The sequence below is a fragment of the Leopardus geoffroyi genome, chromosome D4, assembly GCF_018350155.1.
Source record: "Leopardus geoffroyi isolate Oge1 chromosome D4, O.geoffroyi_Oge1_pat1.0, whole genome shotgun sequence".
Classification (NCBI taxonomy): domain Eukaryota; kingdom Metazoa; phylum Chordata; class Mammalia; order Carnivora; family Felidae; genus Leopardus; species Leopardus geoffroyi.
In genome coordinates this window covers 60,197,164-60,221,632 of record NC_059342.1, presented here as the reverse complement: position 1 = coordinate 60,221,632, position 24,469 = coordinate 60,197,164, and the positions used below count along the sequence as shown (strand labels likewise).

The 24,469-nt window shown below is 48.4% G+C and overlaps 1 protein-coding gene and 1 non-coding gene across 3 annotated transcripts in view; both read right to left on the bottom strand.

Moving 5' to 3' along the window:
* TMOD1 (tropomodulin 1) overlaps nt 1–24,469 on the bottom strand; it is an 87,871-nt gene that overhangs the window by 59,575 nt on the left and 3,827 nt on the right. Inside the window, exons 1-2 of one of the 2 annotated variants that reach the window (XM_045468414.1) lie at nt 8,355–8,375; nt 6,897–7,062 (exon numbers count right to left, since the gene is read on the bottom strand). In XM_045468414.1, the coding sequence (XP_045324370.1) occupies nt 6,897–7,016 (120 nt within the window). In that variant the 5' untranslated portion in view covers nt 7,017–7,062; nt 8,355–8,375. Of the gene's footprint in view, nt 1–6,896; nt 7,063–8,354; nt 8,376–24,469 lie in introns of those variants that run through there. The other variant, XM_045468413.1, reaches the window with a different exon arrangement.
* On the bottom strand, nt 4,323–4,433 carry LOC123593883. Its single transcript, XR_006710573.1, has one exon. It is a non-coding gene; the product is annotated as a U6 spliceosomal RNA (small nuclear RNA).

Genomic DNA, 24,469 nt, shown 5'->3' with positions numbered 1-24,469 from the left:
TATCATTACTATTATTATTTCGGGCCCTGCAGGGGGACTGTAGTTTTCCACTGTTGTTTCTGTGGCTATAACGTGCCATGGAGTCCCGATGGCTGACTTCAAAACCAACTCATAGAATTCGATTTCTTTATAAGGTTGGGATTATCTCTACCAACTTCCCTCTTGCTAATATTTTAATCCTTTTACTGAGACACTTAAGAAAAAGTCTTCCTTTTCCCCAAAGCTTCATTATCAAGCAATATTTACAAATAAACTCTTTACCTTGATGGTATTTTTCTTTCTTTTTTTATTTTATTTTTTTTTATTTTATTTATTTTTTTAACCTTTATTTATTTTTGAGACAGAGAGAGACAGAGCATGAACAGGGGAGGGTCAGAGAGAGAGGGAGACACAGAATCTGAAACAGGCTCCAGGCTCTGAGCCACCAGCACAGAGCCCGACGCGGGGCTTGAACTCACGAACCGCAAGATCATGACCTGAGCCGAAGTCGGACGCTTAACCGACTGAGCCACCCAGGCGCCCCATCTTTCTTTTTTTAAAGATTAGTATTGATGGAGAAACTAACACAACTTCAAAGGAAATCGTATTGGAAAAAACAACCTGCTGGCAACTCCCCCCCTACCCCCTGGGCGGCCCCATCCCACATGTGCTCCTAGGAGGCTGTGGTTAACAGCATAGGCTAATGGCTCAGGACTGTGGGCTGGAATCCCAGCACTATCTGTGTTGCATCGTGGGCAGATTATTTCATCTCTCTGGGCCTCAGTTTCCCCATCTTTAAAATGATGTCCATGACGGATCCTCTCAGAGGAATGAAGGAGATCAGCTATGCAAAGCTCTGCCCGTGGTACAACCAGGAAATGTTAGCCATCTATTGATCCCATAAGAGCTTGCACACTGGTCCTGGCACAAGTCACAGCGTGACCTGTCATTCTTGAATGTTTCTGTGTGTTGCCCATTTTCCCCACTGCCTGGTGCAAAGGCGATCTGAACCAAGGAGTTGGCTCCGCCTCAGCATCCACTTAACTCCAGAGAGAGAGAGAAAGGGCAGATCCTCTTGGGGAATCAGTCAACAGTGGATACTTTTAGCACAAGGAGCATTCCTCTCCCGAGGGAGTCCGAGTGCAGCAATCTCATGATAAGCTCGAGTTTTTCCAGGCCGCAGAGTGAGAGATAGAAAGTTTCAGTGACTTTTTTTTTTTCTTCTTTTTTTCATGCGCACAAGCTTGGAACCCTCTGCTGCAAACAAAGCTGCCTTCCAACTCCGAGTACTCTACCCTGTCACGTGACACCGGGGCTTAACAATTGCATCACTGAAAACCTAACCCTCTGAAGCGTCAGCTGAATTCAGGTAACAAGATTGCCAGCAATAGCTCATAAAATCATAGCTGGTTAGAGCTGGAGGGGATGTCTGAAGGCACCTAGGCTGACTGCATCCCTTTCACAGATAGGGAAACTGAGCCCTGGAGAGGGAAAGCGCCTGCCTGAGTTGGGAGCAGAGCCAGGACTGAACCTGGACCGCACTGCAGGTTGCATCCAGGAAGAAAGGAGGATGGTCTGCCATACAGCACTCTCCCCAGTTACAAAACCAGAGCACATCTGTGGCTCAAACTACCTTCCTGAGACACCCATGAAGCTTCACAGGGGCTCTCAGAACCACATCATGGCTCATCCACTGCCTAGATGTGGGACCTTAGGCGATTTACTTCCCCTCTCAGTTTTCTCATCTGGAAAATGCCTGCATCACAGGATTATGATGATGGTTGGATGAATTAATATTTTCAAAGTGCCCAGAATGCTGCCTGTGCGCAGAAATTGCCATACAAGCATGTGTTAAACAGAAATGAAAACGCAAGCCATAGAGCGTGCAACAGACAGGGCAGTGGACCCGGGGCCTGGTCTGGTTCTGTTGGACATGTGACCTAGAGCAACCTCTTTCCCCTCTCTCGGTCAGCTCCTGCTCTGAAAGCTGGGGACATGGACTCTCCTGGTCCCTGTGCCCCTCCCAGGTGCCTGGCTCTGAGGCCTCTCCTGGTCTGCATACCTTTGGCCTCTCCCCATGCTGACCTCAGAACTCGGGCCAAGGGTGGGTGAAACCGAGCTGGAATGTTTGCACTCTCAGAAAGTAGGGAGGCCCACTAGATCTCTTCAAAAGTCACACACTGACTTGCAAATCAGGTAACAGAGACATCTCCATGAAGGGGCCAATTGTGTGGCTGGGACAAAAAAACCCACTGGCCTCCGTTACCTCCTATCCTCTTTCTGACTTCTCTTTCCTTGTCCTTGAACTTAGAGAGAAAGGGGTCTTTGAAAATGTCCATTTTGAAACCACAATGGTATGAGAATCACAGGTCTCTGATTGCTCAACCCTCCTCCAAATCCAAATGCGCATTTACTTTCCTCCTGCCAGAGTGGAAGTTGTGTGAGCACCTGAAGCCTGCCTGGAATCTGAGTCTCCACGCCCTGGTCCCATGACCTAGGTAAGTTAGCTTTCTGGGTCCCGGGCTCTCCATCCCTCCAGGGGGCACCTACCTTCTTGTTGACCTTCTGGGCGGAGGGCTGGGGGAAGCTGGCTGTGTGAGAAGCACAGGGGCTCTGGGAATTTGCTGCTGAGGCCAAAGACTTTGAATTTGAGTGGGGTGACTGGCAGAACTCTTTGCCAGGTTAGAGATGAAACAGAGCTCCCAGCTGGGGCTCAAGCAGACCTTAGGGCCCACGCCCCCAGTTCTGAAAGGGCTCTTCTACCCACCCCCTCCCCTGCTCGGGTCTGATGCTTGGCTCTGACCCTTGGCATCACCTATCTGACTTGCAGACACAGCCTCATCTAACCCCATCTCCACCCGGGGGCTCGGAGCAACTCCCAACAGCCAGAGAAGGCCGGAGGCAGCAGGCCTTGCGGGGCCTCTGGGAGCCTGCACTTCTCTGCCCCAGGAACAGAAACATTCTACAACACGGTGGGAAGGTGCAGAGAAGGGCAGAGCCCTTCCTTATCTTCAGAAAGGAACTCTCCCACCACCTGCTGGGCCTTCCACCTTTCCCCCATCTCACTGGCACCTGCTCTGGTCATTGGTTCTCAGAGCTCCTGGAACCAGCAAGCTCACCAAGTCACTGCCCCTCAAAGATTCCTCAGGCCTCAAAGATTCCTCAGGCCTACGGAGAAAAGTCTAAACTCTTTGGCTGGCCCTGCAATCCCCCTCCCTCCACCATTATCCAGCCTAAACCTCCTTTCAAGTTCATCTAACCCCCTACACAAACTGCACTGAGATTCTAGTTACCATCCCCAATTACCTTCTGCACATGAGACTTTGCTCATGGCTTCCAATTGGCCTAAAATTCTTTGTTTTTATTCTTGACTCAGAAAAACCCCAGGGCCCAGTGCATCAATCATCTGCTCTGTGGAGCCTTCCACCAGTAAGAACCAGTCCTTTCCCTGAGCTCCCTGTCTGGGTCCATTTAGGACATGTGTCTCATGCCTGCACTCCTAGCCTGAGTGGGCTGAGCACTGACGGGCAGAGTCCCTGCCAGGCTCCCGTGGTGGTGGCCAGCACAGGGCCTGGCACCTGACAGGTAACTAAGCCATGTTTACTGAGTTTACGAAAGTAGCTACACCCTCCTTTTGTTCTCACTTTTTAAAGCTGTTCATTCATATAATCCTATGTGACAGTGGTCTCGGATCAAATTACAACAGAATAATCTCACAGCAATAGAGCTAGAAGCTTGCTTATTCCTTGCCTAGAGCACTCTTTTCTCCCAAAGCCCAGGCTTCTGGGGAGCGGGGGTGCAGGGGAGGGAAGAGGAGACCTAAGCCTCTCGCACCAACACTTCCTCCCAGTCCCCTAGAGCAGTCTCATCAGAGGAACCGTCCGTGGCTGCACAAGGGGAAGTCATGAATAGCAAGAGAGATCTGTCATTCTATGGGGACTGGGACCCAGGGACCCTAGAGTAGGAATCTGGGTTTTCTAGAAATACGACATTTAATTGAATCTGGAGATAAGACGAGGTTATAAGCTCAGGGCAGCTTAGCCCTGAAGGGAACAACCAACTCCATCATTTCATGGCTGGGGGACGCTGAGGCCTAGGGAAGGACAGCAACTAGCCCAAGGTCACACGGAGAGAAAGAGCCAGGGCCAGGGCTGGAACTGCGACATCTAACCTCTTGTGTTTCTCCTACTAACCTACACTCTCCCTACACTAGCTGTGATTACTTGAGGGCTAGTGAAATGGTATAGTAGTGTTCTTTTCTTTATGGATCACTGTTAAACCACAGTTGGACAATGACAGGTTTAAAAAAAAAAAGGTGTGAAACATTCCACTATTTTTTTTTTTTTAATACAGAATGTTTTACGAATGTGTGTGTCATCCTTACTCAGGGGCCATGCTAATCTTCTCTGGGTTATTCCAGTGTTAGTATATATATGTGCTGCTGAAGCAAGCACTGAAATGTTCCATTTTTTCTTGATGTTTATTTACTGAGAGAGAGAGAGAGAGAGAGAGAGAGAGAGAGAGAGAACACAAACAAGGGACAGGCACATAGAGAGAGGGAGAGAGAATCCCAAGCAGACTCTGGACTGTCAGTACAGAGTCCGATGTGGGGCTCAATCTCACAAACCATGAGATCATGACGTGAGCCGAGACCAAGAGTCAGAGGTTTAACTGACTGAGCCACCCAGGCACCCCTGAAATTTTTAGTTAAAAATATATATAAATATATGAAATGGAAAATTCAGTTAATTCAATACTATTCATTATCTACTTTCTCTGGGCTGAGCATTGACCTGGGTACTTGGGGGTAAATAGAGAACGAAGGCCCCTGTCTAGTAGGCCACCTGGGAATCCCTTTCTCTGCCCTGCTCGTGGCTTCGAGGTGGCTGGCCAAACCACAAGCTTGATCAGGGAGCCTCCTGCCGCTTGCTACTGTCATCCTGACTGCAGAGGCAAATTCTGAGCATTAAACACACTCCTTAAATGTGCCAAGCATGAAATGCAATGATAAAAACATATTCCACAAGTGAAAGGGGCTCTTCTAGTACTTGATTTCTCTGTTAACTCATTCCATGACACATGTTTCCTACTACCCTAACACAACCAGCTGGATAGAATGGTGGAATTGCCTTTGCAGACTTCATTACAGTGCCAACCAGGTAGCAGTACCTTGTAGGGCTGGGGCAAGGTTCTCCAGAAGATTGTATCTGGTTTGAAACAGCGCCCAACTATATGGTGCTGTTTCTCCCCTAGCCAGGATTCACGGGTCCAGGAATCAAGGGTAGAAATGGCAGTGACACCCCTTACTATTACCGCTGGTGACCCACTGGCAAAATTTTTTCTTCCTGTTCCTGTGACCCTGTGCTCCTCTGGCCTAGAGGCCTTAGTTCCAAAGGGAGGAATGTTTCCACCAGGAGACACAATAATGATGCCATTGGACTGGAAGTTAAGTCTGCCCCCTGGCCACTCTGGGCTCCTCATGCCACTGAATCAATAAGTGGAGAAGGAGTTTCTGTACTGGCTGGGGTGACTGATGTTGATTAGCAGGGGGGAACTGGACTACTGCCCCACAGCGGAGGTAGGGAAGCGTTTGTCTGCAATACAGAGATTACTTAGGGCCTTCTTACTGTTACCACGTCCTGTGATTGAAGTCAATGGAAAACTACAACAACCCAATCCAAGCAAGGCCGCTAACGGTCCAGACCCTTCAGGAATGAAGGTTTGAGTCATCCAACCAGGCAGAGAATCATGCCCAACTAGGTGCTTGCTAAAGGCAGAGGGAATACAGAAGGGGGAGTGGAAGAAGGTAGTTATAAATACCAGCTGCAACCATGTGACCAGTTAGAGAAACAAGAACTAAAATTGTCACGAGTGTTTCCTCCTTATTTTGCTTTGAACGTGCATGTGTTAAGCAAATATCTTTGGTTTTTTTCCCTCTCTTATTCTCTTACAGTGTAACATAAGAGGAATTGATTTTATACTGTCGTATTTTAAGTATTGTTATTTTTATACCATAGTACTTAACTTTTGGGATGTCAAGGATGGAATCACTCAAAGACTTTAGCTCCTCTTCTAGGAGGTTGTACATGGAATAATTAGTTGTATCATGTTAGGCAGAATTATGACCTTGTTACTATCTTTATAAGGAGAGAAATACTATTTAAGGAGAGGTGTATGGAGTTGCAAAGAGTAGACTGTGATAGTTAATTTTATGTGTCAACTTGACAGGGCAACGGGGTGCCCACATATTTGGTTAAACATTTTCCTGGGTATGCATGTAAGGATGTTTCTATTTGACAGTAACATTTGAATTAGTAAACTTGCGTAAAACAGATTGCCTTCCCTAATTTGGGTGGGCCCCATCCAATCAGTTGAAGTTCTAAATGGAACAAAAAAACCCCTGACCCTCCCAGGAACAGGAGGGAATTTCCTGTGTCGAGCTGGGTAATTGATTTTTCTCCTGCCTGCAGACTCAAACTCAAACGTGGGCTCTTCCTGATGGGTCTTGAGCCTGCCGGCCTTCAGACTGAAACTATACCATCAGCTCTGCTGGTTCTCCAGGCCTTTGGACCCAGGCTGGAACCACATTGCCAGCCCTCCTGGACTTCCAGCGGGACTTGTCAGCCTCCGTAATTGTGTGAGCCGATTCCTCATAATAAATCTCTTCCTATATGAATATACATCCTATTGATGCTGTCACTCTAGAAAACTCTAACCAACACACACACACACACACACACACACACACACACACACACACACACACACCTGCAAGGGCAGTGTTATTCCAGTGTCATTGTCATCAAAGGAAACAGGAAGTGGTAGCTATAAGAAGTCTGCACCTGTCCCTCCCCACCAGGTGGTAAAGTTTGCTGCCCCTGTACCTGCGATGACTGTCCCCTTTAGTGCCTACTCACATCAGGGTCCAGCTCATCCAGCTCATTTTCCAGGGTCCTGAGTTCTTCCTCTGTTAGGGCTCTGAGGATTTCATCTTCATCCAGGTCACGGTATTTCTCTAGTTCTCTTCTGTATGACATTGTAAGAGAATGTGTGCTTGTCTTCTGAGTTTCTGAGATCTATGACCTGCCAGAAAGAGAAAAATCTTAGGAAGATCATTCTTGGATTTTCTCTCTCAGACCAAATCAATGCTTGTCATTTATACGGTGGCTGGGCATGTTCTATGAATCATCAGGATGATAACTAGTAGAGTGGAATGCTGAACTAAGTTGGATTAATTCTCCAATAAAACTGTGCAAGGTAAAAACCCTGATGGCATGTGAATGAATAAATTGTAACTGGTTGCATTGGCCCGGCCATTAATTCCGAGTAAATAGGTGATTGGAAATGGCTTATGAGTGCCTGAAAACTCAACTCTTCTTCAAGCAGTTCAAATACTTTCTGTACAACCCTCCACCCTTCACCTCACGCCCTGATGGAAAACATGAATTCTGGAAGCTCTGCCAAAGCTGATTGTGTAAGGGAAGGGGTATCAACTCAACACCTGCTGCATGCAGGTCCTTCACCTGTAACATCTCAATTGATCCTCACAAAAAGCAGCCAGCAATAACAGTTAACTTTTATTGCCATATCCAAGCCCTACATTAAGCACTTTGCAAGGATTTTTTTTTCTTTTTAAAAATTTTTTATTTTAGAGAGAGAGCGAGTGGGGGAGAAGGGCAGTGGAGGGGAGAGAGAGGTGGAGAGAGGAGGGGAGAGAGAGAGAATCTGAAGCATTGAGCCTGACATGGGGCTCGATCCCCAGACCCTGAGATCATGATCTGAGCTGAAATCAGGAGTCAGAGGCTCAACCAACTGAGCCACCCAGGTGCCCCAAGAATTTTGTAATTTAACCTCTGAGGTAGGTATCTGCTGTTCTCCCCATTTTACAGATGAGGACATACAGTTCAGGGAGGTTGAGTGACTCGCACAAATCACACTACCAGGAAGTGCCAGAACCACCATTTGTATCCTGATATGCCTTAAGCCCTCTGTCCTCCCTCTTGGCTAAAACTGATAACAGGACAAGCCTAGCTCCCATATCACCTCCTCTGTGAAGCCTCAGTGTCCCCTCACTGAGCAAAGCTCATCATGGTCCTAGCGCTGGGTCTGTACCTCTCCACTCAGCTCACATCCATCTTCCCCAGGGGCAGGGTCTCAGTTTGCTGCATCCCCCCCTCTCCCCAAGGCCCAAGTCAGGGCCACACAAACAACGGAATGTTTTGTTTTGTTTTATTGAAATGAACCCGATTCCAGTTCTACCTGCCTTTGTTTACCCCATCAGACAGCCCTAAGGAGACCCTAGGCTCTTCTCCTCTTGGAAAATGTCAGCTTGCTGCAGAAGGTGCTAGCATCTCTGTGTTCAAGCCTGCTCTTACCTGTCCTACGTAAGCTGAGCCGTTAACCCTCTTTTCTGAAGCTGATGGGCTAAAAAGTGAGGCAGGAGCTCGGGGCTTCCTTAGACTCTGCAGAATGGAATATACTACTGTGTCCAGGATTGGTGTTATGGGTTGAATCGTGTGCTCCCCAATTCATATGTTGAAGTTCTAGCCCCCAGTACGTCCATACGCCAGCACCACACTGCAAGGAAATAGAGTCCTTGCAGATATAATTAGTTAAGTTCACATGAGGTCATACTAGAGAAGCGTGAGCTCCCGATGCATCATGACTGGTGTCCTTATGAAAAGTGGAAATTTGGATGGACACACACGCAGGAAGAACACCATGTGAGAGTGAAGATAGAGATCAGGGCGATGCTTCCAATGAACCAAGGAACGCCAAAGGCTGCCAGAGAACCACCAGAAGAGGAGGGAGAGGTCTGCAATGGACCCTCACAGCCTTAGAAGGAACCAACCATGCTGACACCTGGATCTTGGATTTTTAGCCTCCAGAAATTTGAGACAACAAATTTGTGTTGTTTAGGCCACTCAGTTTGTGGGATTTTGTTACAGTAGCCCCAGCAAACAAATACAACCAGTATCTCCTTTGTCACAGCAGTTTTTGTTTTTAGACCCCTACGCAAACATACACACACACACACACACACACACACGCACGCACATACAGCATGGCTCATCCATGAAATGACTGATGGGATTTTCCAGGGTAGAGAGAAATGAAAGCCAGGAAAAGACAACCAATGAACCAATCAAAAGCTGGAATAGTTGTTAACTAAGAACAATTCGTGTACTTCAATGAAAATCAAAGTTCGCTAAGCTGACAGATAAAGCCTCCATTTCAGAAAGGAGAGATGTGTTATTAATGTAAGTTTGTACACATGTGAGCATATTTGTAGGAGAAATATGACAGCTGGCCTGATAAGAAAGGACTTGATTTCCAAATACAGAAAACCCCAATGCCATTCTTTCCTCTAAGAATGGATTGGATTAGCCTGATGTCTTCCTTTGCCCAGACCCCAATGCAATGTTCAGACCATAAATGGGTCCCCCTTGATTCATTTCTATTTACTTCCAAAGAAAGCACAAGCAGCTGACAATGCTCTGGTATAGATGGAAAAAAAAAAAAAAACCTTCGTGAATGTTCTCAGAGAATAACCTAATTTGGCTTTTCTTGAGTGGAGCCAGGAGAGGATCTATGGCTGAAAGGGACCCTAGTGAAGGGTTCAGAGGCTTCCAGAACTAACTCACAGAGACACCTTTGAACTAGCTGCAAAACACGTTTTTTTTGGCTCTCAGACAGATTTTGTGTCATACAAAGTTCCACAGGATTTCTCAGAAATTTTGGTATGCTTCCACACATTGGGTGTCTCCAGGAGAAACAGGTTATAAGCAGAATTTTCCTGGTCTTTGACCATGAAACCATGTGTCTGAGGAACTGCTCCTGGGATTGGGATCCCATGAAACAAAGTTTGGGTAACAGCCCTAGCCTCACCTCTGGGCCACTCAGACTCACACAAGAAGGGACTTGGGGACAGGATGAGCTGGGACAAGTTTGGGACCCTGGGAGCTTCCCAGTTTGCCAGCTGACCCATTTCCTAGATGATATGCACTATAATCCTTAGAAAAAAGTCATGGATGGAGCCTGGAGAAGGGATGAGTCAGGACAAGGGAGAGTAGGAAAAGGAGCCATGAAGGAGCAAGAAGAGAGAAGTAGGTGGCGACCATGGGGCCCGCTGAAGAGGGACGGGTTGGGTGGCAGGCCACCTCCAGAGATGCCACCCTGCGGGGTGCAATCATTAACTTTCCTGAAGGAGCCTCCCTCTTAGTGCACACAGGGAAGGGAAGTTAATGTTCCACTTGCACACTCCAAGGTGCTGTTGAATTCAACATCCTTTTTCAGAGGACTTAAAGGCCCTTTCTAATGTCAAGTGTCCTGTGAATATTACGGGGTGATGAGGCATTACATGAAATAAGCTGAGAGGAACAGAGGACTCCTAAGGTAAACCATGAAGCTGTCAGCTTCAAGCCACACTCACCCATTTGGCTCCCAGAAATGGCTTCTCCAAAGCAAGATTCTCCTCCTAATGTCAGTGATGTGGGGAGCTGGAGGTGGGGAAGGGCAGGGTAAGAGGGAGGGGAAAACCACGTTCACAGAGCCCACTGTAAGCTCCGCTTTAAAATACGGCTGGAAGAGATGGTATTTCTAGCTGTTAATAAAAGGCTTCCTAATGGATGTCTCCATTTCCTAATAAAAGAGATATTACTGATGGACACAGGGCTGAGATTCATAAGACTCTGGTTGCAGTCCTAGTTGTGGCGCTAACTCCCCAGGTGACCCTTGCTGAGTTCCTTCCTCCCTTCCTCTGGGTCTCTGTTTGCTCATCTGTAAAATGAGCATAAGCGGATTGCAGACTGGGAAATTCTGCTGGTAACCTATCCTTCTTGGAGACATCCAAACATTGGATCAGATGGGCGGTCTTTAAACTGTGTTCAGGGAGAGCTCAGGCTCCTCCAGGGCCCCTGCCGGGGGTTAAGTAGGAAAGGCTAAGTGAGGGGGCTCACCCTGGTTTTGCCTGATTTATTTGGGGCTCCATATCGGACTTCCCTTAAAGAAGGGATTCAGCTACTAAAATAAAAAGTTGACCATCACTCTGTACAGTGAGAGGGTAACCGTATTCGTTCACTCCACAGGGTGTGAGGATTAAGCGGACACAAGCAGAGAAGGTGCAAAGTCTGGGACTGCTGTGTGGTCAATGCAGGCTCAGCATACTAGTCATTATTATGAGGCTGCTGCTGTCCCTGCCGCTCCTGCCGGGGTCGCCTTCCCATCCCCCTCCTGCTCCCCCATGCATTGTCATCAGACTGTAACTCCCCTAAGATAATGACATATGTCTTATTTGTCTTAATGTCCCGATTGCCTAGCCCTGTGCCCGGTAAGTGTGCTAGTAGAGAATGAGCCCATCTGGGTTTGGGTCTAGTGCCCTTGGGCCTTTGGGCAAGTCCCTTCTCTTCTTGGATCCTTTGTTTTCCCATCTTTAAAATGGAAAGATGGGACCAGGTCTCAGAGGACTGGGAACCCAAGAGGGGAGGGGCCGGCAGGAAGGGGGGTGATGAAGCCCCAGAATGGCCCACCTGAAGCACCTCTGTTACCTGCTTTATAAATTGAATCCTCAGTAAGAGTCAGTGAGAAAAATAAAAGGGCAGCTCAATAAACTTCAAACACATTGAAAAACTTAATTCTTCCAAATCTAGTGTATATATTACTCTGGCAGCACATCTGGCCACCCTGCTTCTCAACGGCAGAAGCCTTAAACCACTGCTCCACATGAAAAAATAGACTTTACAAGCTGTGCCAGGAAATACAACTAAGCAGGTTGGAGAGTAGAAAAAACAGTGGGTCAAGGGCTGAGGCCATCCATCAGGAAGCGTCAGAAATGAAAGCTCTGAGGCGGGGAAGTTCCTGGAGTACCAAATGCACTTTTAAATCTTTCATGGGAAGTGGGTCCAGTCACTTCTGCTAATGGTTTTTCCAGCATCCGTCCCCATGGGAAAACTCTGGAAAGAGGCGCTGGAGCAGGATCTTGATTTATGGACTGCACTTCCCTGAGGTCAGGAGGGCAGGGCCTCAAGTTCAGAGGAATATTTTCCAGTTATACCGTCTTCTTGTTCCAGCCACAGTGAACATCTTGATGATAGGTGAAGAAAGGGTGATTTACAAAGTTGAGTCTTCACACCCCATCTTTTCATGTCCTTCTCTTTTGGAAGACACTTTGATCAAAGAGATTTTAAGCCACTATCCCTCATCACTGAAGCCTGCACCTCTCTCTCCCCTTGGCCTCAGGGACACAAGCACCTGAGAGGTCCCCTGTTCCTCTTGAGAGAGGTGATTCCACTGCTCTCCTTCATGAGGCACTCTGGGGCAGCCATGCTTTATATCATGTGACACCTCCCCTCAGCTGATTGGACAAAGTGGGTGCCTGTCTCAAGGGCAACAAACTGATTGGCTAGTCAATGACCCATGAGGTGGGTTGGAACAAAAAAGAAGAAGATGAGTTGGGTGAATGAGCTTTTATTTCCTGGCATTTGTATTAATTCCTGGGATTGTCTTAACAAAGTACCACAAACTGACTGGCTTAAATAACAGAAATGTTTATCTCCCTGTTCTGAAGGCTAAAAATTCAAAATCTAGGTGTTGGCAGGGATGGCTCCTTCTGAAGGCTCTGTGGGAGTATCCATTCCATGTCTCTCCCCTAGTTCTGGGAGCCTCAGGCATTCCTAGCCTTGAGGACAGTCTCCCTGTTCTGTACATGTCTGTGTCCACATGTTCCCTTGATATGAGAACACCAATCATATTGGATTCGGACCTGCCCTCATGTCCTTATGTCAACTTGATCATCAGCAAAGACCCTATTTCCAAATAATGTCCTATTCACAGGTGTGAGTTTTGGGAGGATACAATCCAAGCCACAACAGCACTCAACTGGGACATAAGGAGAAAGTGAGGCAGGTGGCAGGGGAAGCTGCGGGTGAGGAGAGGACACCACCATGAGCACATGGAAGCTGAGGCCATAAGGGAAGAGACATTTGGGGGAGTAAGAGTCCTCAGAGGAGGGTGAATTCACAGGGCTGAGAGAGAGGTGGAGAACGCCGTGTCCCCAAAAGTGCCCGGCTCCCTCAGGCCTGGATTGCTGTAGCTCATGCTGGATTCCCATGAGACCCACCCCCCCCCCCGCCCCATCCTCCCACAATCCTTTGGAGGACCACCCTCTCTCCCACACACCCCCTCACTGCACTCAGGCGTCTTGAATGAACCCTTCTTCTTGTAGTTCCACAAGAGCAAGAGCTCAGACTCTACTCTCAGTTTCCCTCCTTCCTTTCTGCCCCTGCTTCTCAGTCTCCCTGATGAGGCCTTCTCCTCGGCCCACCCATCCCGGGGGTTCTGCCTTCTTCTCACGTCTCATGCTTCCCCTGGGGCTTCTCATCTTCTTCTGTGTGGGGTCGGTTACCAGCGATAAGCTGATGACTCTCAGCCAGGCTCTGCAGCCCAGGCTCCTGCCAGGCACTTCTGCAGTCCCCCTGCCTCACCACCACCACCCTCTCCTCCCCTGGGGGACCGCACCTGCACCTGTGCAGCCTGTCAGTCACCCAGGCCAGCCAGCAGGGGGGCCAGCCTGCACACTCCCTTCCCACTCCCCTCACTCTGGAAAGTCCCCATACCTGCCAGCCTCTCCCTTTTCCTCTCTTATTTTTTACACATTACATTTTTTTTTTTGAAATTGTGATAATATGCACATAACATAAAACGTGTTAACCGTAAATAGGTTACCATTTTAACCTATTTTAAGTAAACAGTTAAGCACAGCCACACTGTGCACCATCACCACCGTCCAGCTCCAGAACACGCACATCTTCCCAAACTGAAACCGTCCCCATTAAGCACAAACTCCTCATTCTGCCCTCCGGTCCACCCCAGGCCCTGGCAGCCGCCACCCTATTTCTGTCCTGAGGAATGTGACTACTCCAGGTACTTCACCCAATTGGAGTCATACTCTAGTTGTCCTTTGTGACTAGAAGCCTACCTCTCTCACATCCTGTCTGTCCCCTCTCTCCCTTCCTATGGGGCTTGCCTTTTTAAAATCTATGCTATCACCATGGCCCCCCAAGCCTGTCTCCCTGCCTCAGTTCCCCTACTTTCCCGTCCACACCCAACTCAGCCTCTAAATGATCTTTATGAAAAGCAGATGTGATGCTGCTCCCGAGCTGAAAGCCACCTTCAGTAGCCCCCATTATGATGACAGATAGCAAACTCTGGCCTGGAGTTCGAGGCCATGGGAGAACTAGTGGCCTGTGGGCCCCCTCCGCTTTTGATCCAGCCCAGGCCTTCCCTTTCTGGCTCTGCCAGACCACTCACCCCAAGCACCCCTGACATTTCAGGCCTCCGGGATGTTCTCTCAGCCTGGAGTAGCCTCTCCGGGCTTCCACGCTCTTGGAAGCCCTGCTAAGTCCTGGAGGCACAGCCTCTCCAGAGAGCAAAGCATCCCCCCCCCCCCTCATTACTAGAGTAGCTGGCCTCTCCCTGCACTGAGGAAGCAGTGCCGCCCTGCCTAGCGGGGAACTCTGTGCTCCCACACCCCTCAACTCCCCCTCCCCCCGCCCCCTGCTGGCCGGGACCTGGGGTGGGGGGGAGGAGCACTCTCTGACCAGCTCTGCATCTCAGCATGCAGCTGTGACCCGGCTCAGGGTGAGGGTGCCATCAGTGCAGGTCAGTCAGGGATACAGGCCTGGGGACAAGCGAATTCCATCCCAGGCCAGTGACCCACAAGGGGAGAAAGCCAACCAACCCTCAATCGGTGCGGGGTGGGGACTGCCAGGTAGGGTGTGGTGGGGTCGACCAGGAGGTAATGGAAGCTGTGGGGGGGTTTAATTTCTTCAATGGTTAGGTTTAAAAGAGGGTCGTAGGGGCGCCTGGGTGGCGCAGTCGGTTAAGCGTCCGGCTTCAGCCAGGTCACGATCTCGCGGTCCGTGAGTTCGAGCCCCGCGTCGGGCTCTGGGCTGATGGCTCAGAGCCTGGAGCCTGTTTCCGATTCTGTGTCTCCCTCTTTCTCTGCCCCTCCCCCGTTCACGCTCTGTCTCTCTCTGTTCCAAAAATAAATAAACGTTGAAAAAAAAAAATTTAAAAAAAAAAAAATAAAAAAAAAATAAAAGAGGGTCGTAGAATGGGATGCAATAATCACGCCAATAACCACGCAATATGCAGAGATCTTTGCAGCTCATAAAACCTCAGCCACTTCATGCCTCGAGTTCTGTGTCCCCTGCAGGGCAAGAAGTGAGTGCCTTGGGGCATGCTGTCACCTGTGATGAGATCCAGTCAGAGAGCAGCCTCTGAGGCCCACATCCCCTGCCATCTTGCTTCCCCAGGGAGCGCCTGCATGACGCCTAACCCCTCACCCTGCCCTGCCACGAGATCCTCCCAGGCAGGACTGGCTCCCGAATTTGCTGGGTCTGGGTCCGGTGTAAAATAAGACTGTAAGGTCCTCTGTTCAAAATCAGGAAAAAAGTGCCATTAAAGGTACCAAGATACAAAGCTTTGTTTTTTTCTCATAGCTTCGCTTTTGATCTGTCATAGTGTTTTCTTACTTATTATTCAATGTCTTGATCACACAGGTGCCCGTGTGCTGTGACACAAAAAGCGGGCACACCAAGTCCACTAGCTGCCAATTCCCTCCCCCGCCCGAAGCAGGACACACACACCCTGCCCTGATGAGGGGCCAGAGAGTTGAGCCAGGCATCTCCCCTTCCCACAGTTGGGCCGCTGCCCCAACACACAGAAATGGGCTATCTGAGGGCATCCGACCTCTGTGTTGGGACACTAGGTGCTTGGACCCGGGGTGGACAAGAGCCTTGTCCTGCAGAATTGCCAGCTGAAGGCACTAGAGATCCCCAGTGGTAGCTGGGCAGGGGGAGTAGGGGGAGGCTGGTGGGATCTGGGGGCACCAGGAGGTGAGGCAGCTGGAGTCTAAGAACCTGTCCCCAGGAAGCAGAGAGGCAGCAGGAGGTGGGACCTCATGTGGGCCAAGGCTCCAAGCCCTGGCGTATGCTCTGTTGGCCATGGGACTTCACGTAAAAATCCAAATCCAAAGATAAATTTAAGAATTTCAAGAGAGTAACTGCATAGCCTACAACCTGTTCCCAGCCCGCTTCCCAGGACACACACCCTGAAGGCCCCAGGGCCAGACTCGGCCTTGTCTTCCCTGGGCCGGGCCTTTTCTTCCTCCTTAGTAGCTTCCAACCCATGAGAATCTCCAGTCCCTGAGGTCCACAGGAAGCTGGGGCCACTGTACAACGGCAGAAGGAGCATCTGGATGGGAGTCAGGGGATCTGGTTACAAGTCCTATTGGTTGAGGACTTGTAGTGTGACCTTGGGCAAGCTGCTATACCTCTCTGGAGCTGAGTTTCTACAACCCAATTCACTTATTTACTGAGAACCTAGTATGGGCAGGACATGGTGCCCCTTTGTGGCACAGACAGAAATTGTTATTTCCTGGCCCTCAAGAAAATTATCATTAGGTTGGGACGATAACACTCACACAGTTCTTCCACCATCAGGGGCTACAAGCTAGGCCATGAGCCCCGCTTTACAGATGAGGCCTCCTCTCTGGTCAGTCTGGTGAAAGGCAAAGCTTGGACTACGGGTCATGCAGACTAAAACCCCTGCCTTGCTCTGAGATTCACGGATTTGTTTTTAAAGTGAAGGCACAACATTCACCTCACAAGGGGTGCTATACAGAGGAAATGAGATAAAGGATGATGCAGTTCAGATTCCTGGTTTCCTTCCCCTCTTCCCAGTCCCACAATGCCTGGGGCCCAGCAAGCCAACCCCATAGGCACTAGGTCGGTGGACATAGCTGAGCAGCCACGAGAAACACTTAGTGGTTCTCAAATGACTGTTGACCCAGGGTAAGTCAACAGTGTGGGGCCTCCCAAATCATGGTGGGATCTCAGTTGCATTAATCAAAGGACAGTGACCAAAGCAAGGCGATGGTGGTTTTGCTTGGCCTCCTGTGGGAACTCAGCTCTGGGCCCCCACTCTTTCACTTGGGGGGGGGGTACTTTTTTCTTTTTTTCTTAAGGCATTGGTTTTATATACAGTCAAGGGTATAAGTCTTGAGAGTATAGCTCCCTGAATTTTCCAGGTCTACACCTGTGTAAACACCACTCAGATGAAGACACAGGACATTTCCAGCACACGAGAATGCTCTTATACTTCCTCCCATCCATCTCCCTCAAAGGTAACTACTACTGTGACTTTTACAACCACAGATTAGCTTTAACTGCTTTTTTTTTTTTTTTTTTAAATTTTTTTTTTTCAACGTTTATTTATTTTTGGGACAGAGAGAGACAGAGCATGAACGGGGGAGGGGCAGAGAGAGAGGGAGACACAGAATCGGAAACAGGCTCCAGGCTCTGAGCCATCAGCCCAGAGCCCGATGCGGGGCTCGAACTCACGGACCGCGAGATCATGACCTGGCTGAAGTCGGCCGCTCAACCGACTGCGCCACCCAGGCGCCCCAGCTTTAACTGCTTTTGAACATCATGTAAATGAAAACACACAGTGAGTATGTTCTTGTGTCTGTCTTCTTCTTCTTCCTTTTTTTTTTTTGGTCTATTTATTTTTTGAGAGACAGAGAGCAGGGGAGGGGCAGAGAGAGAGGGAGAGAGAGAATCCCTAGCAGGCTCCACACTGTCAGCACAGAGCCCAATGCAGGGCTCGATCTCACAAACCGTGAGATCAAGACCTGAGCCGAAACCAGGAGCCTGATGCTTAACCGACTGAGCCACCCCGGGCGCCAGTGTCTGGCTTCTTTCACTCCACATTTCATCTGTGAGATTCATCTGTGTTGTGTGTTAGCAGCAGTTCATTCTTTTTCACTGATGGAGATGGTATTCCGTTAAATAAACTATATAATTGATTTATCTACTCTACTGCTAATGAACATTTAAATTATTTCTAGTATTTGGTAACTATAAATAGGGCTACAAATGTCTTCGGTAGAAACAATCTCTTATTTCTCTTGGGTACATCCCTGGAGTAGAATTGCTAGCTCATGGAATAAGAGTACATTTAGTTTCAGTAGACATTGTCAAACAGTTTCTCCCAAAGTGATGGCACAATTTTACATTTCCACAAGTGATGTATGAGAGTTCCGGTTGCTCTGCAAACTCGTCATCTCTTGCTATGGTCAGTACTTTTCATTTTAGCCATGGTGGCGGGTGGTAGTCGTACCTCATTGTGCACTTCCCTGATCGCTAATGATGCTGAGTACATTTCATGCGTTTATTGGCCATGCGAGTGACCTCTTTTGTGAACTGGACCTTCTCTCAAGAGTGGCGCTAAGTCCAGAGAAGGGGAGCAGGGGGACCATGTGAAGAACAGTTGAAGGACCCTGGGAGACACGGTCATACTCTTCAAACCTGCAGGGCACTGACAGGGAAGGAGCAACAGATGTGGTCTGTGGGTCCCCAGCAGGCAGAAGACATAGATTACCGAGATGACCAGGACGTGGATTTACAGTCTGCGTAAGGAACTTTCTAACAGTAAAAAAATGCACAAAGATACTCTGGGCTGATTCTGGAGCTGGTGGGGAGGGTTACAACAGGCACGTGAGCAGGGATGACACAGTCCCAGATGAGGCCTTCCAGAGACGGCTGAGATCCCGATTGATGGTGGTGGTTGGGGGAGTTGAAAGATGAGATTTAAGGCTTGATTCTATTATGAAAGATGCTCGGGGCCATTGGGTGGGGAGGATGGGGACTCAGAGACCAGCTATCTTTAAAAGACTTGTTTTTTTGGCCTGTTTGCTTTTATTTTCCCCAGCTGATCTCATCCACTTAGTCATACAGGAAAGCACCTGCTGAAAAAGCAGGGAAACTAAACACAGTGTTTGACTTTGCCTCTTTCTGCAGTTGCTACGAGCCCCATCCCAGGACACAGTGGGCTTCAAAGGTCTACATGTCAGTCAAAATTGGCCAATGGTTTGAATTAGAAAGGCCACGTACATGTGTGTGCATGCACCAGGGTGTATTTCATTTTGCGTCTCTTGAGGTCATCAGTGTCTGAGTCACCGCACAAATCACTGTAAGCAACAGGGTTCCAGGGAAGGGCTCTGACACCATCTCCCGACCATAGTCGGCTTGCAGACCATGTCATAGTCCGCTCGGTGGCTCCTTCTCCCCACCTCGCTGCAACGCCCCTGGTTTGAGCCACCGTGAGTTCTCACCGGGCCCAGCCTCTTCCAGGTCATCTTTCTCCCGGTTGGAAAGTGTCAGGCAAGACAAATACCTTCATACAAATGGGAGAGGCCATCGGGAACATCGTCTTACTGCACCCTCAGCCCCCAAGACTGGAAGCTACTTGAGGGCAAGCCTGTCTCTCCCCCACTGTCCAACAGGAAGCCTGCACCTCTCAGGTGCTGACGGCAGGTCTGTTAAGTAAATGAGTGAATGCCTAGCATTATTACTGGCTTTGACAGCCAGAAAGCAAAAGCAGGGGTAGAATAAAAATTAGAAGCCTGTGGACTTCACTCCTCTCCTCATTCTCCATTTTACAAACACAGCTTGTCACCTTGCCTCACAGCAGGTGTTAACGTAAGCTTATGAAGCTCGTCTTTGTATTTACTGAAAAACCAATATGAAAATTAGCATGAACAACGCCAAAAGGCAAATGGGGGAATTATTTGCTGCACATTGAACAAAGGGATAATTTATTTAGCAGAGTCTTACCAAAACACTAAACCAAACCAGAAACAAACACAAAACCAGTCCAGTGAAAATGTAGAATGAGGAAAGGAACAGGCAATTCACATAAAAATACGAATGGCTAAAAAGCTCACTCATAATCATGTAAAGGTAAATTGAGAAGCGAGCCATCAGTTCTCATCTATCACACCGACAAAGATGCAAAGGCCTGAGAATTCCCAGTGTTCACAAGACGTGGGGGAGACGGGCACTGTCGCATACAACAGAAGCACACATTGGTTTACCCTCCTTCAAGGCAAGTTAAGTCCTATCTACCCAACTGCACACGCCCTTTGACTCAGCAAGTCCACTTCTAGGAATTCATCCCACTCGTTGACTCCCTGAATTGTACAAAGATACATGTACAAACCATCTGATTATTATCTGTATTAGCAAAACACTGGGAACCACATGAAAGTTCATCCATGGGGCATCGGCTACACAAGTTCTAATGCAGACAAACAGTGGAATGCTGTTAACCCACCCTTGGGGCTATTACTGCCCGCTACGTCACTGTACCTTATAATAGCAAGTGCTATTCTGTACATACTGCATAACGGGCGCGGTGATAAGCTCTTTATATAGATCATGTCGTGCAATCTTAATAACTGTGAAGCAGGTACTTTTTAATCCCCGTTTTACAGATGAAGAAACGAAACTGCAGTAATCTGGCTGTATTAATTTCCCAGGGCTGCCATACAAATGACCACAAACTGGATGGCTTAAAACAGCATACATTTACTCTGTTGCCACTCAGGATGTCAAAAATTGGGAATCAAGTGTCAGCAGGGCTGGTTCCTTTTGGAGGCTCGGAAGGAGAACCTGTTGTCCCATGCCTCTCTCCTAGCTTCTGGTGATGCCAATATCCCTTGGCATTCCTAGGCATGTACCTACATCACTGACTCTGCTGTCACAGACCCTCCTTCCCTGTGTATGTCTACTCCTCATCTTATGAAGACACCAGTCATTGGATTTAGCGCCCACCCCAACCCAGTAAGGCCTCATCTTAACTAAATACATCTGCAAGGACCCTATTTCCATATAAGGTCACATTCTGAGGTTCCAGGTGGATGGGATTTTGGGGGGACACTATGTAACTTAATACAGTGACCAAGGGCACAGAGCTAGTAAGTAGTAGAGCCCGGATTTGAATCCAGACAAGATTCAATCGGACTATATTCATCATCACTACTCCATGCTGCTTTCCCATAATAGCTCACACTTGTGTAATGCTAACGATATCCCAGGTACTGTCTTAAATGTTCACATATAATAACTAATTTAGTCCCCACAACAACTCCCTTTACAAAAAGAGAAACTGAGATACAGAGCATTTAAAATTACCTGAATTTACATAGCCAGTAATAGGCAGAACTTTGATTTGAGCCTAGGGAGGGGGTCTCCAGAGTCTATGTGTTTTTTTTTTTTTTTAAGTTTATGTATTTACTTTGAGAAACAGAGAGAGAGGCAGAGAGAGGGAGGGAAAGCATCCTAAGCAGGCTCTGCATTGTCAACACAGAGCCTGATGCGGGGCTTGAACTCATGAACTGTGAGATCATGACCTGAGCTGAAATCAAGAGTTGGATGCTTAACAGACTCAGCTACCCAGGTGCCCCCAGACTCCATGTTCGTAAGCACTATGCTAAACTGCCTTCCACTGAGTATTCCAATGTGACATACACTCTGAGAAGACATACAGTCTCAGAAGACCCCGTTCTCTCTCCTGAAAGGCTGGCGTTCTTTTCATCAGACACCAACCGTCCCCCAGTTCATCTCATCTCCCTTCCCCCTTGGCTGTCGTGATTCATCCCAGAGCTGACTTGGGTGTTCACAAACAGTTGCCATCTCAGCCAAGATGCTGGCTGAATTTCCTCTCCTTATTCTGTGTTGGGCATTCTTAACCTGGGCTTCCAAGTGGCCTTCAAGGGAACCCAGTGGCTCGCTGAGGTGACAGGCAAACTACGGGGCACGAGTGCATTCGTTCTGCTGGAAAAAGGCCCTCGGGTCCCATCAGATTCTCGGCGTTTCACGATCCTGATTTTCAAGCCTGCCCTGTCTTTTTAAAACTTCTGTTCTTACCAGTTATGTTGCCTGTGCAGGTTTATTTTAAGCCATCTCAACCCTTTTAATGGTGTAAATGGAATGCAGTAGAAAACCATAAACAAATGCATACGATGTTGTCATCCAATCTGACTTTTTAAATCTTCCTGGGTTTGCAAGGAAGGAGTCCCTCTTCAGGGCTCCCCTCACCCTTATCTTCTGAGTAGTTTTTTTTTTTTTTTTTTAATTTTTTAACGTTTATTTATTTTTGAGAAAGAGAGACAGAGTGCGAATGAGGGAGGGGCAGAGAGAGAGGGAGACACAGAATCCGAAGCAGGCTCCAGACTCTGAGCTCTCAGCACAGAGCCTGACTTGGGGCTCGAACTCACAAACCGAGACGTCATGACCTGCACCAAAGTTGGACACTTAACCAACTGAGCCACCCAGGCACCCTTCTTCTGAGTGGTTTTCAGGGTGGCATCTGGGTCCCCACTGCAGCACCTGGAGCACTCACCCTGTGCTCACAGATACCACACCTGTAAGCAGTGCGCCCGGAAAAGGTAAGGGGACACAGGAGTCTGAGAAGAGGTTCCAGGCTGGCCGAGAGCTGGGCAGTAGGGACTTAAAAGCCCTGCCTGGGCCTAAATTTCTCTAGAATGCAAAGGAGAAGGAGGGAAGGTAGCAGAAGATGGAAATAACCCACCGCTGCTCAGCCCGACCCTTCCAGCAGCAGGCCAAGGCTGGGGGCCTATCTCACCAGCAACACTGCGGCCACATGCCCCAGCACCAGAGTCCCTGCCACCTGCCTGTCCTGTTCCCCCCTCCCACCACATGCTCCACCATGTCCTGTGCCCCTACCAACTGTCCCATCAGGCTCCATCTGTGTGTCCTGTGCGGGCTCCATTAAAAAACAAACAAAAACAAAAACCCAGAAAGCGCCCTGTATTTCAAGTCAGGCCCTAAATGAATTCATTTGTAGATCTTAATAAAAACAATGTCTTAATGCAATGGCCAAGGTAACTAGCCCTCACCTTGGTGCTCAAAGTGTGGTGGTCTGTGTGTACAGGACAAGCTTCACACTATTAGGTGTTCATTAGAGCTTATTAGGAATTAAGCCTATTGCTTAATAAAATGATTAGAGCTTATTAGAAACAAGGAGCTAATAAGAAATTCCGTATCTCAGAACCCCTCCCAGGCCTACTGAGCCAGAGTCTGCATTTTAATAAGATCCCAAATGATTCAAATGCTAGAGAGGCCCTAGGATAGAGTGCAAGGACTTCCACTTCTCAAGCTTCCCAAACCCTGGAAAGCACTTGGGTTTTTCTGGAATACGCACCCCAATCGGATGACCTGGAACAATTGCTACTTGGGTTCACTGTCCTATCAACAAAAGGGGGTTAATAATACCTGCCCTTCCTCCCTTACAGGATTCCTGAGTTTCAAACAAGATCATGGATTCATTCTATTTATTGCGATGGGGCTGACAGGGGCTGCAGAGTGAGAGGGGGAGCAGAACAGGTGTGGTTTCTGCCGCCATGGAGCTGATGGTTCTGTGGGAAAACATGTTGTAGATGCTGGTTGATGGTTTGTGATTGTCATGGCCATCACTGGGCTTTCATTGGCATACCTGTTTCCTCATTCATCCATTCAATGGTCAGTCATTTATCATCACACGAAATACCTACACTATGCCAAGTTCTGAGCTCTGAGCTCTGGAACACTGGTAAAAGAGAAACAAAGGAGCCATAAACCATCTTCAAGAAGCTGTCAGTCCAGTCAGAGATGAGAATGTGAGCAGGTGATTACATTTAGGACACACTATGGCTGGTGCTCTGAGGCCCATTTAGGGGCTGAGGGAACACAGATAAGGCAATGAAGAGCTTTGCTTTAAAGGATGATTACAAGTTTGCCAACTTAGGAAGGGAGAGAACAGCGTTCCAGGCAGAATGAACAGCAGGGCCAAAGACAGACAGTCACGAAGGCACGATGCTTGCACCATGACCAGAAGGTAAGGAGAATTTGTAAGAGTGCCAAGAGATGGTTTTGGAGAAGTAGCTTGGGGCTAGACCTTTGATGGTCCTGGGTTCATTGCTAAGGAATCTGGTAGGAAATGAGGAGTCCCTGAAGGGAGAGGGATAACACAGTCAGAGCTACATTTCCTAAAGATCTACTAACAGCAGCATAGAAGAAAAGGCTTGATGTGGAAAGACTTTTACAAGGCTCTGACAATAGCTCAGGGGAGAGATGGCAAATACTCGACTGGGGTCATGATTGGAGTACTTGTCAACTCCATTCATGGAGACAGAAATGAATGGAAGGAATATTTAGGAAGGCAGGATTGACAGGACTTGACAAAACAAATGGGGTGGTAAAGAGAAAGGAGATCTCTGGCTCGGTGCCTGGGTGGATGGTGTTACTGTTAACCAAGATGGGGGACACTGGAGGAGGACAGGGTGATGAGCTCGCATCAGGGCTGTTGGGTGTGACGTGCCTTTGGGATGCCCTATTGGCTTTGTCCAATTGGCAGGAGTGACAGATGCCTGGAACTGAGGACAGCAGTCCCAGCGTGACACATGAATGTGGGAATTGTGAGTCTGTAGGGGGTACCTGGACCATGGGAATAAATGGGATCATAGGACGGTGTGGGGTGGAAAGAGAGTAGGGTTGAGAGTGGCACCACCATTTAAGGGATGGGAAAAGATGAGTTCATTAAGGAGGCTGAGTGATGCCAAGAGGCATTTGCTGCTTCCCTCAGTTCC